General features: G+C 42.2%; 1 protein-coding gene across 1 annotated transcript in view; it reads right to left on the bottom strand.

The window, feature by feature from the left end:
* Window positions 1-16,734, bottom strand: part of ADCY2 (adenylate cyclase 2) — a 515,387-nt gene that overhangs the window by 181,543 nt on the left and 317,110 nt on the right. The window contains exon 5 of the mRNA XM_010588063.2: window positions 1,799-1,947. Within this exon, the coding sequence (XP_010586365.2) occupies window positions 1,799-1,947 (149 nt within the window). The remainder of the gene's footprint in view (window positions 1-1,798; window positions 1,948-16,734) is intronic.

Below are 16,734 nucleotides of genomic sequence, written 5' to 3' on the forward strand. Positions count from 1 at the left end.
ATTTCAGTCAGGTAAGGAGGCAGGCACTCTTAGTAGTGCACTGCACCTTGTCAGGTGCTATAAATCTTGCTTTATTTAATTCTGTAGTCATCATGCAGAAAGCCTGAAGGCGGGCCAGTGATTTAAACCATTTTATTCCTTAACATCCGTGACCTTTCTGTAAATACATTTAGTTTTTTTTTTTTCTATTATTCCAAATAATAGCAGCAACATTTTATTATCCAAGGGGACTTCCTTGTTGTTGTTGTAGTTTGGGGTTATCAAGTCAGTTCCAACTCATAGGGACCATATATACAACAGAAGGAAACACTGCCTGGTCCTGCTCCATCCTCACAATCCTTGCTATGCTTGAGCCCATTTACAGTCACTGTGGCAGTCTATTTCGTTGAGGGTCTTCCTCTTTCTCGCTGACCCTCTACTGTACCAAGCATGATGTTCTTCTCCAGGGACTTCCTTATACTACTTGACATGCAACTGCTTTTTCTGTTATCACCTGCTGGATATTAACCACTTACTGTCCATTTACAGCTACGTGTGCCTGGACTGCGTATATCGTCAGTGCTATATATCCTTTGCACATCTGGTGTCAGAACGGTATTTGTCCTAGCGATGTGTTTCAATTACAGTGAATTTGTTTCTATTAGTGAACTTCGAACACTGTTGCCCTGAAGTAACCAGAGCAGAAAGCAGCATCATGCCGGGACTTGGGGTAAAAAGGCCTGGGTTCCAATTCTAGCAGACGATCAACAAAGCAGAGCTGTTACTGTCACTGCTGCCATTGGACCATCAACCTGGGGAGGGGGTGACAAGGTACCTGGTCTGGCAGCCGATCTAACAACATCGGGACCTGATGGATGAGGTCAGACATATATGGGATTGCTTAGTGAGATACCCAGCTAAAAGGAAAATCACAACTTCAACATAACCCAATAGATGGAAGAGTAAACCCAAGGAGGAATACTGGGAATGCGAGTGACACAGAAAATGCGGATGAATGAGGGCACCATGGTCTGTACCTGCCTTGCTCTGTCTGAGCTGGGACATGTGGAGCAGGTGCATCCTCTCCAATGCAAGTGAGTGCCCCCCAGGCTGCCGCAGAGAGCTTAGGGAGGTGGACGCCCACACCCTTCTCCTTCCTTGCTACAATCCCATGCTGCTAACACATTCATTTCCAGGCATGTGATCCCAGGAATGGCTCCCTGGGAAGTAGGTATGGCTATGCCAGCCTCAGAGGAGCAGCAGTGACCACCCCTTGTAAATTCGTGAAGGTGTTCATCAATCTCTTGTCATGCTGGTTGCTGGTTGGTCATATCCCAGAAGCCCAGCATCCCTGATGGGAGTAGAATGCAGATTCCCTGCAATGTACTGGCTTCATAGAGTCCCCATCCCAGAAAAGCTCATCTTGAGTCCTCGTTCCTTATGCTAGAGAGCCCACTAACTTTCCCTTCAACGCTTCCATAACACCTAGCATCCTAGACTTCATAGATGCATGAGATCTGACTGCAGAGGTCCAGAATAAGATCTTTAAGGTCCACCTCTCACCCTTCTGTGGCTGATGGCAAGTCACAGAGAGTAGGACTGCGAAAGGGTACCTTAATCCAATAAAGTAAAGAGGATCTTATTTCCTTATCCTCATATGAAGGCAGCATACATGTGAGCAGAGCAGTAAATACTCTACTTGCAAAGAATTGACAGTTACATAGGAGATGCCATCATGTTGTAATGTGTGCACACCAGTTAAAAAAACATCACCATCAGGCAAACAGACTTGCTGACAACTACGCACAGGGCTGCATACCTGACATTGGTGTGCCTCTTGACGTACAGGTTGTGGAAGTTGTTGGTGTTCTCCATCTGTCCCGCTTTGGGGCCCTGTAGCCTCTGGATGATCTCAGCTTTCATTTCCATGGCTATATGAGCTGGCAGCAAGGAGAGGAGAAGACGCTCCTAAAAAAACATGAAGAAGAAAGAAAAAGACATTTCAATAACTAAAATAAGAGACCCATTTGAAATCATCACTCAACTGTACTGCAGCCAATTTGGGGAACTATTTGCAAGTTAATATCCAGATTCCAAAATACATGATGAAAAAAATAAAATTTTCTAAAGTTAGAGTGGGGCCCTGGTGGCACAGCGGTTAAGAGCTCGGCTGCTAACCAAAAGGTCAGCAATTCGAATCCACCAGCCGCTGCTTGGAAATCCTATAGGGCAGCTGTACTGTGTCCTACAGGGTCGCTATGAGTCAGAATAGACTGGACAGTAATGGGTTTTGTTTGTTTTTTTTGTAAGTTTGAGTGTGTTATTATATTATTAATATTTGTTGAGTTCCAAGTATGTACTCTTTACTCTTTAGTGTGGAGAATAAAGGAAGGAAAAAATATTTCCCCAAAGATATTATTTATCTATTTTAAAGGAGTGAAGCAAAAATAATATTAAAATACCAGAATCCAGGGGTCAGTCTAAGGTAAGGAATACTCAGTTTCCCCATCTCACTTATTTGAGAGATAAAGTACAAGTTTTATAGCACTTTAGAAATTCAACCAATATTGTACATTCCACAAATAAGATAGCCAAATATTTTCTAATATTTCATTTCCTCTGTGATGAATCCCCAAACCCTTTTAGTGATTCTAAATCATTATAAAAATGAAGCCAGAGATATTGTTACGTTTTTTATTATTGTTAGGTGCTATCAAGTCAGATCTGACTCACAGTTACCCTATGTACGACAGAACAAAACATTGCCTAGTCTGTGCCATTCTCACTATCACTGCTATATTTGAGCCTGTTGTTGAGGCCACTGTGTCAATCCATCTCATTGAGGGTCTTTCTCATTTCCACAGAGCCTCCACTTTACCAAGCATGATGTCCTTCTCCAGGGACTGGTCTCCTGATAACATGTCCAAAGTACATGAGACAAAGTCTCTTCATCCTTGCTTCTAAGAAGCTTTCTGGTTGTACTTCTTACAAGACAGAATTGTTTGTTCTTCTGGTCCAATCAAAACCAAACCCAGTGCCGTCAAGTTGATTCTGACTCATAGCAACTCTATAGGACAGGGTAGAACTACCCTATAGAGTCTCCAAGGAGCACCTGGCGGATTCGAACTGCCGACCCTTTGGTTAGCAGCTGTAGCACTTAACCACTACACCACCAGGGTTTCCGTTCTTCTGGTAGTCCATGGTATTTTCAACATTCTTTGCCAACATCACAATTCAAAGGCATCGATAATTCTTATATTAGCTGTGGTAAAATATCACCTATAAGAAGCTACAGGTAGAATACAAGAAATGATAACAGGGATTTTTCTAATAATTTTTGGTCTCTAAATTCAGTAATCCAGTGAGCATTAAATATGAGTGTGCAGTATTGCACTTACTTAATATGTATTTATTTTAGTTAGAGTGCCACTTTTTCATTCTCTCCAAAGAAAATACAAAGTGTGTGTACACACACACACACATATTTTACATTGCAAAGAATGGGAATTCCAGAATGCTTAATTGTGCTCATGAGGAACCTTTACATAGATCAAGAGGCAGTTGTTCGGACAGAACAAGGGGATACCACATGGTTTAAATTCAGGAAAGGTGTGCCTTAGGACTGTATCCATTCAGCGTATCTATTCAATCTGTATGCTGAGCAAGTAATCCAAGAAACTGGACTATATGAAGAAGAATGGGGCATCGGGACTGGAGGAAGACTCATTAGCAACCTGTGTTATGCAGATGACACAACCTTGCTTGCTGAAAGTGAAGAGGGCTTGAAGCACTAACTAATGAAGATCAAAGACCACAGCCTTCAGTATGGATTACACCTCAACATAAAGAAAACAAAAATCCTCACAACTGGACCAATGACCAATATCATGATAAACGGAGAACAGACTGAAGTTGTCAAGGATTTCATTTTACTTGGATCCAAAATCAACAGCCATGGAAGCAGCAGTCAAGAAATCAAAAGATGCATTGCTTTGGGTAAATCTGCTGCAAAGGACCTTTTTAAAGTGTTGAAGAGCAAGGATGTCACCTTGAAGACTAAGGTGCGCCTGACCCAAGCCATGGTATTTTCGATTGCATCATATGCATGTGAAAGCTGGACAGTGAATAAGGAAGACCGAAGAAGAGTTGATGCCTCTGAATTGTGGTGTTGGCGAAGAATATTCAATATACTGTGGACTGCCAAAAGAATGAACAAATCTGTCCTGGAAAAAGTAAAACCAGAATGCTCCTTAGAAACAAGGATGGCAAGACTTTGTCTTACACACTTTGGACATGTTGTCAGGAGGGATCAGTCCCCAGAGAAGGACATCATGCTTGGCAGAATGCAGGGTCAGCAGAAAAGAGAAAGGCCCTCAACGAGGTGGACTGACACAGTGGCTGCAACAATGAGCTCAAGCATAGCAACGATCGTAAGGATGGCGCAGGACCGGGCAGTGTTTCGTTCTGTTGTGCAAGGGGTCGCTATGAGTCGGAACCGACTCTATGGCACCTAACAACAACAATAACATACATATGTTTTAGGAAATGTATCACAGAAAGGCAGTATTTGGAAGCTTATATTCATCCTGTTGCTGTTGTTAGGTGGTGTCATGTCAGTTCCGAACCATAGTGACCCTGTGTACCACAGAACGAAACACGGCCCAGTCCTGGGCCATCCTCACAATCCTTGTTATGCTTCAGCCCATTGTTGCAGCCACTGTGTCAATCTGTCTCATTGAGGGTCTTCTTTTCTGCTGACCCTGTACTTTACCAAGCATGATGTCCTTCTTCAGGGACTGATCCCTCCTAAAAACATGTCCAAAGTGTGTAAGACCAAGTCTTGCCATCCTTGTTTCTAAGAAGCATTCTGGTTGTACTTCTAAGACAGATTTGATCACTCTTTCAGCAGTCCATGGTATATTTGATACTCTTTGCCAACACCACAATTCAAAGGTGTCAATTCTTCTTCGGTCTTCCTTATTCATTGTCCAGCTTTCACATGCATATGATGCGATTGAAAATACCATGGCTTGGGTCAGGCCAACCATAGTCTTCAAGGTGACACCTTTGCTTTTCGACACTTTAAAGAGGTCCTTTTGCAGCAGATTTGCCCAATGCAATGTGTCTTTTGATTTCTTGACTGCTGCTTCCATGAGTGTTGATTGTGGATCCAAGTAAAATGAAATTCTTGCAAATTCAATCTTTTCTCTGTTTATCATGATGTGGTTTGTTGGTCCAGTTGTGAGGATTTTTGTTTCCTTTATGTTGAGGTGTAATCCATACTGAAGGCTGTGGTCTTTGATCTTTATCAGTACATGTTTCAAGTCCTTCCTGTTCACTTTCCACAAGCAAGGTTGTGTCATCTGCATAACACAGGTTGTTAATGAGTCTTCCTCCAATCCTGATGTCCCGTTCTTCTTCATATAGTCCAGCTTCTCAGATTATTTGCTCAGCATCCAGACTGAATAGGTAAGGTGAAAGGATACAACCCTGACGCACACCTTTCCTACTTTAAACCATTCAGTCTCCCCTTGTTCTGTCCAAACAACTGCCTCTTGGTTCCTCATGAGCACCATTAAGTACTCCAGAGTTCCCATTCTCTGCAATGTTATCCATAATTTGTTATGATCCACACAGTTGAATGCCTTAGCATAGTCAATAAAACACAGGTAAACATCCTTCTGATATCTCCGCTTTCACCCAGGATCCATCTGACATCAGGAATGATATCCCTGGTTCCACATCCTCTTCTGAATCTGGCTTGAATTTCTGGCAGTTCCGTGTCAATATACTGCTGCAGCTGCTTTTGAATGATCTGAGCAAAATTTTGCTTGCATGTGATATTAACAAGACTGTTTGATAATTTCTACACTCAGTTGGATCACCCTTCTTGGTAATAGGCATAAATATGGATCAGTCAGTTGGCCAGGTAGCTGTCTTCCAAATTTCTTGGCATAGACAAGTGAGAACTTCCAGCACTGCATTAGTTTCTTGAAACATCTCAACTGATATTTCATCAATTCCTGGAGCTTTGTTTTTTGCTAACACCTTCAGTGCAGCTTGGACTTCTAGGAATATCGTAGGACAACGATATTGATCCTAGAGCATTTAAAATGTTAACCTATTGTAGAAAACACTATGTTCTTCAGGTATTGAGAAGTTTAGCCACTGGCATTTGGTTTGATAAATAAACATTTGTGGAATTAGAAACTGTCTTTATCTCCCACATTTACTTCTCTCTCCTTCTCTTAATTTTCTTTCTTGTGGACAAAGTGGTGAGAAAGTAGGGGTGGAATGGAAGCTGGCCACAATACCATGTATCCGTCTCTTTGTCCCTCTACTCAACCTAGGGCAGATCCCGTGGGAGCAGGGAGTAGAACAGAAGTCCATCTTGATGAAGCCAGGATGGCCTTCACCACAGCCCACCCCTGGCTGCTCTAGGGAAGCCAAGTGGAGAGTCAGCAGGAGACCAAGTGCACTGCGAGTAGACTTCTGTCCGAAATAGGGACTATCTTCCTCTTCACTGGTATAAGCAAGTGTTGATAATTTGTTCATCTCATTCATCCATCTATGTGGCAGGCATCCACCAGGACCCTTTTTAAGCACTGACGATTTGCATGTGAGGAATGAGAAAAGGTCCCTTTAAGGATTGATTTGTGTCCCCCAAAAATGTGGGTCAACTTGGCTAGGCCATGATTCCCAGTATTATGTGGCTGTCCTCCATATTGCGATCTGATCTAATTGTCCCATGTGTTGTAAGTTCTGATTTCTGCCTGTGGTTAATGAGGCAAGATTGTTGCTGTTGTTAGGTGCTGTTGAGTTGGTTTTGACTCATAGCAACCCTATGCACAACAAAGCGAAATACTACCCACTCCTGCGGCATCATCACAATCATTGCGATGCTTGAGCCCATTGTTGCAGCCACTGTGTCAATCCACCTTGTCGAGAGTCTTCCTCTTTTTTTTCTACTTTACCAAGCATGACGTATTGACTGATCCCTCCTGATAACATGTCCAAGGAATGTGAGATGCAGTCTCGCCATCCTTGCTTCTAAGGAGCATTCTGGTTGTACTTCTTCTAAGGCAGATTCGTTTGTTCTTTTAGCAGTCTATAGTATACTCAATATTCTCACCAAAGCCACAATTCAAAGACTTCAATTCTTCTTCAGTCTTGTTTATTTGTTGTCCAGCTTTCGCATGCATACGTGGCAATTGAAAACACTATGGTTTGGGTCAGGTACACCTTAGTCCTCAAGGTGACATCTTTGCTTTTCAACACTTTAATGAAGTCTTTTGCAGCAGATAGGCCCAATGCAATGTGTCGTTTGATTTCTTGACTGCTGCTTCCATGTGTGTTGATTGTGGAACCAAGTAAAATGAAGTCCTTGACAAACTTGATCTTTTCTGCATCTACCATGATGTTGCTTATTGGTCCAGTTGTGAGGATTTTTGTTTTCTTTATGTTGAGGTATAATCCATACTGAAGGCTGTGGTCTTTGATCTTCATCAGTAAGTGCTTCAAGTACTCTTCACTTTCTGCTAGCAAGGTTGTGTGTCATCTGTATAACATAGGTTGTTAATGACTCTTCCTCCAATTCTGATGCCCTGTTCTTCTTCATATAGTCCAGCTTCTCGGATTTTTTGCTCAGCATACAGATTGAATAGGTATGGTGAAAGGATATGACCTTGAGACATAGCTTTCCTGACTTCAAATCGTGCAGTATCCCCTTGTTTTGTTCAAACGACTGCCTCTTGATCCGTGTACAGATTCCTCATGCACACAATGAAGTATTCCTGAATGTTATCCATAATTTGTTATGATCCACACAGTCGAATGGCTTAGATAGTCAATAAAACACTGGTGAACATCTTTCTGATATTCTCTGTTTTCAGCCACAATCCGTCTGACGTCAGCAATGATATACCTGGTTCCATGTCCTCTTCTAAATCCGGCTTGAATTTCTGGCAGTTCCCTGTTGATATGCTGCTGCAGCCGCTTTTGAATGATCTTCAACAAAATTTTGCTTGCATGTGATATTAATGATATTGTTCGATTATTCCGGCATTAGGTTGGATTACCTTTCTTGGGAATAGGCACAAATATGGGCCTCTTCCAGTCAGTTGGCCAAGTAGCCGTCTTCCCCATTTCTTGGCATAGACAAGTGAGTACTGAATCTTTTTGTTGAAACATCTCAATTAGTATTTTGTCAATTCCTAGAGCCTTGTTTTTTGCCAATGCCTTCAATGCAGCTTGGACTTCTTCCTTCAGTACCATCGGTTCCTGATCACGTGTTACCTCCTGAAATGGTTGAACGTTGACCGATTCTTTTTGGTATAGTGACTCTGCGTATTCCTTCCATCTTCTTTTGATGCTTCCTGCATCATTTAACATTTTCCCCATAGAATTCTTCAGTATTGCAACTTAAGACTTGAATTTTTTCTTCAGTTCTTTCAGCTTGAGAAATGCCTAGCATGTTCTTCCATTTTGGTTTTTCTATCTCCAGCTCTTTGCACATGTCATTATAATAATTTACTTTGCCTTCCCAAATCACCCTTTGAAATCTTCTGTTCAGCTCTTTTACTTCATCAGTTTTTCCTTTTGCTTTAGCTACTCGACATTCAAGAGTAAGTTTCAGAGTGTATTCTGACATCTGTTTTGGTCTTTTCTTTCTCTCCTGTCTTTTTAATGACCTCTTGTTTTCTTCATGTATGATGTCCTTGATGTCATTCCACAACTCATCTGGTCTTCGGTCATTAGTGTTCGACACGTCAAATCAGTTTGAAACCACTGACCACTCCTTGGTAGAAAGACGTGGTAGTCTGTTTCTGTAAAGATTACAGCCTTGGTAACCTTATGGGACAGTTTTACTCTGTCCTAAGGATCGCTGAGTTGGTATTAATTCGATGGAAATGACTACTAATTATAAGAGACACATCTTAAGTATAAAGATACAAAAAGATGGCATTGTGAGATTTCCCATGTGGGCAAGTGGCTGGTAAATATTAGTAACTGCTTGAAAATACATTTTAATTGATTACTATTCTGAGGTGTCTCTTCTATTATTCCCAAAAGTGCACTAATGATCCAATAGAACAGCAGAATCACGCTAGCTTACAGTGAGGAGGTCAGCTCACATTTTTAACCCAAGAGAATCGCTGAAAAGAACAGTATCCCGACTGTGTACGAGGCACCAGCCTGGAGCTGGTGCGAGGTAAGCAACAACAGGAGGATACAGAATACTGGGCTTCCCACAGTTCTTGGGATGAGAAATCAAGCAATTGTTTTTGTGTGTGTGTATTGAAGAAATGGGTGATGGCAGAAAAATGCAGCCACTTGGAACTCAGGTTATCATGACAGGATTGTTGTTATTGCTGTTAGCTGCCATGGACTCAGCTCCCCGTCATGGCGACCCCATGTACAACAGAATGAACGCTGCATGGTTCTGCACCAACTTCACGATGGCTGGTACGCTCCAGTCCACTGTTGGGGCTACTGTGTTCTTTGACAGCCTTCCAAACAGGGAGCTCATGTCCCAGTACATCAGACAATGTTCTGTTGTGAACCATTGGCTTTAATTCTTTTAATTAGGTTTTAATTTTCAGAAGTAGATTGCCACGTCTTTCTTCCTAGTCTGCCTTAGTCTGGAAGCTCCGTTGAAACCTGTCCACTTGGGTGACCCTGCTGGTGTGTGAAATATTGGTGCCAGAGCTTCCAGCATCACAGTGACACACAAGCCACCATAGTACTACACACTGACAGACAGGGGCTAGAAGAAACTGCTAATGACGTGAAAATAGAAATTCACATTTGAAAACTTATAAAAGAGAAAGCTGTGTCCTTATTATGTAGAAATCGAGTGTTTGACACATGTGGTTGATGTCCTGGTGTCTACACAAGCCTGTGCCTCTGTGATCTCAGAGCCCGCCTGAAGAGACAGGGGTTTAACTTCAAATAAACGGCACTTTTTTTACTAACTTTTGTACCCTTGATATAAAGAACTATCTCATCATCTACTCATCTTCACTATTCACCCCCAAAACACATAAATTTGCCACTTGTCTTCGACGCCAAATTTTTTGTAACCTCTGTGAGTGCATCAGTTTCCTGTGACTGCCTTACTAAAGCACCAAGAAGTGGATGGCTTAAAGCAACAGAAATCTATTCTCTCACGGTTCTGGAGGCTAGAAGTCCAAAATCAGAGTGTGGGCAGGGCCATGCTCCTTCCAAAGACTCCAGGGAGGCATCTGTCTTTGCCTCCTCTGACTTCTGGTGGTTGCCAACGATCCTTGGCATTCCTGGCTCTGTGGTATCATAACTCCAGTCTCTGCCTCTCTTCTTCACGTGGCTCTCCCCTGTGTCTGGGTCAAGTTCCCTTCTTCTTACGAGAACACCAGTCATTGGACTAGGCCCCACTTTAATCCAGGATGACCTATCTGAACCTAATTATATCAGCAGCAACCCTATTTCCATATGAAGTCACATTCACAGGTCCCAGGTGGACATAAATTTGGGGGGGAACACGACTGAACCCAGCACAGCGATCAACTCCATAGTTAAGAGATTTTGAAAATCTAAAAATGATAAAACTCAGAATGTAGCCAAGCAAATCCCTGGCTGACAAATGCTGTACCTTGAAGCCTGAAGATTTTGTTTTCCTAGCATTGTGTTCAAGGGGCCTTGGTGGTACAGTGGTTAAGTGCTCAGCTGCTAGCTAGAAGGTCAATGGTTCAAACCCACCAGCCGCTCCGTGGGAGAAAGAGGTAGCAGTCTACTTCCGTAAAGACTACAACCTTGGAAACCATACGAGGTAGTTTTACTCTGTCCTATAGACACTAGGAGTCAGAATCGACTCGACGGCACACGGTAACAACAGTAACAACAACGACAGCACTGTGCTCAGTGATTTCCTTTCCATTGGTACTGATCTCACACAACAACGAGGGACTGTATGGTGTGGTCATTGTTTCTCCTTTCTGTTTATTGATCAGTATACAGGATGATTCGGTGTGAGGACAAGACACTACAAAGGAGTTGTAATGTTCAAAACCTATTTAGGCAGATGGAGTAAAACTACTCCAGGAGACCTGTGTGGCCCCTCTCAGAAGGTAGCACAGCAATCCCTGAGGGAGCTCAGTGAGCCAGGTCCCTCCTAGGCCTCCATCCAACCTCCGTCACAACCTAGCAAGGAGACACTGAAAATAAATTCCTATTAAGTTCTGAAACAGTGACAAGGAACGCAGAATTTAAAAAACAGAAACATCTGGACAGAGGGCATCCATTTAGAAATCCCAGTGGAATACGGCTGAGCCCACAAATGCCTAGAGATGTCTGGTGATTGGCTTAATTATATTAAAATCAATTTTACGCTTTTCCTGATGGGGGATGAATTAAGGGCTGAGAAACAATCAAATGCCCCGGGTCACAGGTGCTCCATTTATTGTGTTCCGCAGCAGACTACATTGGGCAAATCTGCTGCAAAGACCTCTTTAAAGTGTTAAAAAGCAAAGATGTCACTTTGATGACTAAGGTGCCCCTGACTCAAGCCCTGGTCTTTTCACTCGCTTCTTATGCATGTGAAAGCTGGACAATGAATAAGGAAGACCAGAGAAGAACTGACCCATTTGAATCACAGTGTTGGTGGAGAATATTGAATATACCATGGACTGCCAGAAGGACAAACAAATCTGTCAGAAGAAGTACAGCCATAGTGCTCCTGGGAAGTGAGGACAGAGATAGTTCGTCTCACGTACTTTGCACAAGTTATCAGGAGGGACCAGGCCCTGAAGAAGGATATCACGCTTGGTAAAGTAGAGGGTCAATGAGATGGACTGACACAGTGGCTGCAGTAATGGGCTCAAACCTAGCAATGACTGTGAAGATGGCACAAGACCGGACAGTGTTTCATTCTGTTTTACACAGGGTTGCACTGTTGTTGTGCGCTGTCACGTTGAGTCTGACTCATAGTGACCCTATAGGACAGAGTAGCACTATTCCATAGGGTTTCCTAGGCTGTAACCTTTATGGCAGCAGATTGCCTGGAATTTTCTCCAGCAGAGCAGCTGGTAGGTTTGAACCACTGGCTTTGGGTTAGCAGCTGAGCGCTTAAACACTGCACCACCAGGGCTCCTTTGTTCCACTTTGCTGCCTCATCATGACAACCTATGTGTGTGCATGAGCTCAGTGCAGTCTTCTGCTGGGCTTAAAACCACCACTAGACTTTGACACACTTGGATTAGGTTCTGGTTGTTCTACCTGTAGTCAACGTTGCCAGTGGCCTGACCACATCACCTCTGCTTCCTTGTGGTGGCCTGCGACTGTTCCTTTCAAAGCCTCCACCAGTGAGGGAGGGGGTTGATGGATAAACGCCCCAGTGTCCACACCCCTCAGTGGGCAGGTCTGAGCCTCTCAGAGGCTGCCCAGCAGGAGAGAGCCCCCCTTGTCTCCAGAGGCTCCTCTCACTAGCTCTCCTCACTCCTGGTGCCAGACCCCATTGCTTCACAGGGCTCCCTGGAAGCGCCCCCAAACAGACGGCTGCACTCAAACCCTTGATTAGCAGCATTGCTTAAGCATCTTCTCTCCCTCCTCCTATGTTCTCTAACACAATCATACCGAACCCTTTGAATTGTGGTGTTGGCAAAGAATATTGAATAGACCACGGACTGCTAGAAAAATGAACAAATCTATCCTGGAAGAAGTACAGCCAGAATGCTCCTTAGAAGTAAGGATGGCGAGACTTATGTCTCACGTACTTTGGACATGTTATCAGGAGGGACTGGTCCCTGGAGAAGCACATCATACTTGGTAAACAGAGGGCCAGCAAAAAAGAGGAAGGCCTTCAATGAGATGGATTGACACAGTGGCTGCAACAATGGCCTCAAACATAGCCATAATTGTGGGGATGGCGCAGGACCAGGCAGTGTTTCCTTCTGTGTACATGGGGTTAGTAAGAGTCAGAACTGACTCAACGGCAACTAACAACTAGAACAACAAACCCCGAAGCACAGAGCCAACTTTCCTGATAGACCCAGACTCCACGAACAAAAAAGAAGAATTAGATATAGTTTTGTCTTCTATTCCACTGGCCTCATTTAATGTAGATCACATGATCCTTTGTAAATTATGGTCTTATTTTAGGCCCAAATGAAAGTGGACAACTGACTTTTGTAGGTGGCTTGAAAAAATAGGAAACAAATTGCCTATGTTACATAAAACAAAATTTTCTCTTTTAAGTGTTAAAGAACCCGGGTGAATTTAGATCAAAATAAAGCTTTGGGGCCAGGACTCACTGTGGACAGTAGCAACCAACCTGCCAAATAAAAAGCAAAGCTTCCACACCACCATGAGATCTGGTGCTGTGATGGATGGGCAAACCTCCAAAGAGAATTTCGGAAGGGGATCCCCCTGTCTTGGTGGTCAGAGCCTTGGGCAATGGGGTGAACAAACATAACCGCTTGAACTGAAAAGCAGCAAATCAAGACACTTTCTTTTAAATTTGTCTTTCTCTCCTTTTAAAATGTTACTTCCTGAAAGAAAAGCCCAACATTATGGTACACATGAAACATTTCAACCCACTTAGTAATCTGACAGGGCTAATGTTCCCGCTAGTGCTTTAGCTTGTTATTAACGTAACTGTGTGCCCTGCCAAACGATCTGAAAGCAATGCCGAGAGCTAAGTGCTTCATACACCAAATATAACTTAGCTATGTGATCACTCCATGTACACTGGGCAAATTCTTAGCTGTATTATTGCCCCAAGTACATTGGACGAATTCCTTCAAAGACTGGAAAACCAAGTTGTCCTTAGTTGATTGATGGACAGCATTATTACTTCCTTCTCTTGTTAGAAAGGCTTGTCAAACTGCAGAACATTTGGTTAACTCTGGCATATTCCAAGGTTATCCCATTACTAACTTGACCTTAGTTTTGGGGCTCCATTTCAACACATCCGTTACTTAATCTCCTCTTATTATTCATTAGCATGAACATTTTTCTAGAACTCATCCTTTTTAAACTGTGCCTCATAGAAAAGCTGCAGAGCTAATGTGGTAATTTTCAATGTACTATTGATTTTAGAGTTCAGGATACTCTATGTGTTCTTATGCCTTTCTAATAAGTGAATCCAAGCAGATATTACATCATATCTCAAGGCTATTTTTAAAATTTCTATCTTATTTTTTTGTTGTTGTTAAGAATACATATAGCAGAACATACTCCAATTCAAAAATTTCTAAATTTACAGTTCAGTGACATTGATTATATTCTTTAAGTTGTACAACCATTCTCACACTACTTTTCCAAAGTGTTCCTCCTGCACTAACATAAACTCACTGCTCCCTATGTTTCCTATCTAATTTTTTCAGTTGCTGTTGTCAACTTGATTCCATATAGACAGCTCTTAAAAGAGCACAATGTGTGCAGGGAAACAGACTCTTCACTAACTAAACTACTGTTTGGTTTAAAAAAGACTTCAGGGAATACTCTTGGTTTAAGGTTTAAAGTTTAACACATTCAAACACTTTGAGGGACAGCATAGCTGGTGCTGGGGCCTGGGGGCCATAGTCTCAAGGGACATCTAGGTCAATTGTCATAACAAAGTTTATTAAGAAAATGTTCTACATCCCACTTTGGTGAGTGGTGTCTGGGGTCTAAAAAGCTTATTAGCGGCCATCTAAGATGCATCAATTGGTCCCAACCCACTTGGAGCCAAGGAGAATGAAGAATACCAAAGACACAAGGAAAATATTAGCTCAAGAGACTAAAGGTCCACATAAACCAGAGACTCCACCAGCCTGAGACAAGAAGAATTAGATGGTGCCCAGCTACCACCAATGACCGCCCTGATAGGGAATACAACACAGAGTCCCAGACTGAGTAGGACAAAAGTGTGGAGCAGAACTCAAATTCACGTAAAAAGACCAGACTTAATGGTCTGACAGAGGCTGGAGGAAACCCCAAAACTGTGGCCCCCAGATGCTCTGTTAACCCAGAAATAAAACCATTCCTGAGGCCCACTCTTCATACATAGATTAGACAGGACTATAAAACAAAAAATAACACATGTGAGGAGTGTGCTTCTTAGTTCATTCAGATACATGAGACCAAATGGATGGCTCCTGTCTGAAGGCAGGATGAGAGAGCAGTAAGGGACAGGAACTGGTCGAATGGACACAGGGAACCTGGGGTGGGAAGGGCGAGTATGCTGTCACATTCTGGGGATTGCCGCTAATGTCACGAAACAATATGTGTATAAGCTTTTGCACGAGAAATTAACTTGAGCGATAAACTTTCACCTAAAGCACACACACACACACAAAAAAAAAAAAAAGGAAAAGAAGAAAATGAGGGTAATATCTGTCATGTCTAGTTCACAGGGTTGTTTTTAAGTCTAATTGTGAGCCTGTTTGAGAAGAAACTGAAAACTCTAAGCCATATACAACTGCACAGTAGTCTGGACCCTAATGGCCCTGGGAAACTCTAATTCATGTCATGGTATTATAGCTGCTGGGTTTCTTGTTTGGTCTCCCTCCTGGACTATAAATTCCTTGAGAGCACGGATTGTGACTTACTCATTTTTGTATTTCCTGTTGTGTGAAGAGGGGCTCAGTATTGCTATTGAACTTGTCACGTGAGGGTAGAAATTCCTTCTCTATGTGGTTTGGTTTGGTGCTACACACAGATTGAGCAAACACTTTGGATGACATGGATATAGGGCAGTTTGAAGAATGACACGTGAATGTGATCAGAGGGGTTAGGGAGACATACATTAAAACGCTAATGGTGGGTGAAGGCAGACCTTCAATTTACATTATATACATTTCTGCATTGCTTGCATTTTTGACAAATGGAGCATATATTATTTTTTTTTGTTGGTTTAATCTTTATTAGGGTATAACATGTACACAGTAAAGTGTACAAATCTTAAGTGTACAATTTGATGAATTTTTACATATACATACACTTGTATATGTGTGTGTATACATATATACATACACACACACATATATGTACGTATAATCACCACCCAGAACAAGATAGAGAGCATTTCCAAACCCCTGAAGGCTCCATTGTGCTCCTTGCCAATCAATGAAGGAAAAAAAAAAAAAAAAGATTACTCAGGGCAATGCTTTGGGGGTTTATTCAGCTTCAAAGGCTCCAGAAAGTTTAGATTCCATGATAATTTGAAATTCTGTTTTGCATTTTCCCCCTTTGGATCAGGATTCCCCTACAGAATCTTTGATCAAAACGTTCAGTGAACAATGACCTTTGCCATGAGACTAGAACTGATGGTGCCTGGCTATACCATTAATTGTTTTTGAGATTATTTGGGTTTATAATTTAACCCATTTTAAACAAAGACATCTGCTACTTTAATTTTGAGCTATGATCTAGCAATGCATATATTACCCTGTCCCTTCAATAAACCACACGTGTAATATATACTAAAATCTGCTTTATTTTTCAAAATCGGGAATGGCAGTCACATGCTCATTTTATAAGATGTTTTTTGTATTTCTTCTTCAAAATTCTTATCTCTATTGAATTTATATTTTAAATTCATTTTGTGATTGGAATGCATTGTAGTTGTCATTAGCTGCTGTTGAATTGATTCTGATTCAGGGTGACTCCATGTGTGCAGGGTAGAACTGTGCTCCACAGGATTTTCAAGGAGGTGGCTTTTTGGAAACAGAGAACCAGGCCTGTCTTCTAATGTGCCTCTGGGTGGATTCGAACCACCAAACTTTCAGCTAGTAGTCG

This window comes from Loxodonta africana, chromosome 2 (assembly GCF_030014295.1).
Source record: "Loxodonta africana isolate mLoxAfr1 chromosome 2, mLoxAfr1.hap2, whole genome shotgun sequence".
In the NCBI taxonomy this organism is placed as follows: domain Eukaryota; kingdom Metazoa; phylum Chordata; class Mammalia; order Proboscidea; family Elephantidae; genus Loxodonta; species Loxodonta africana.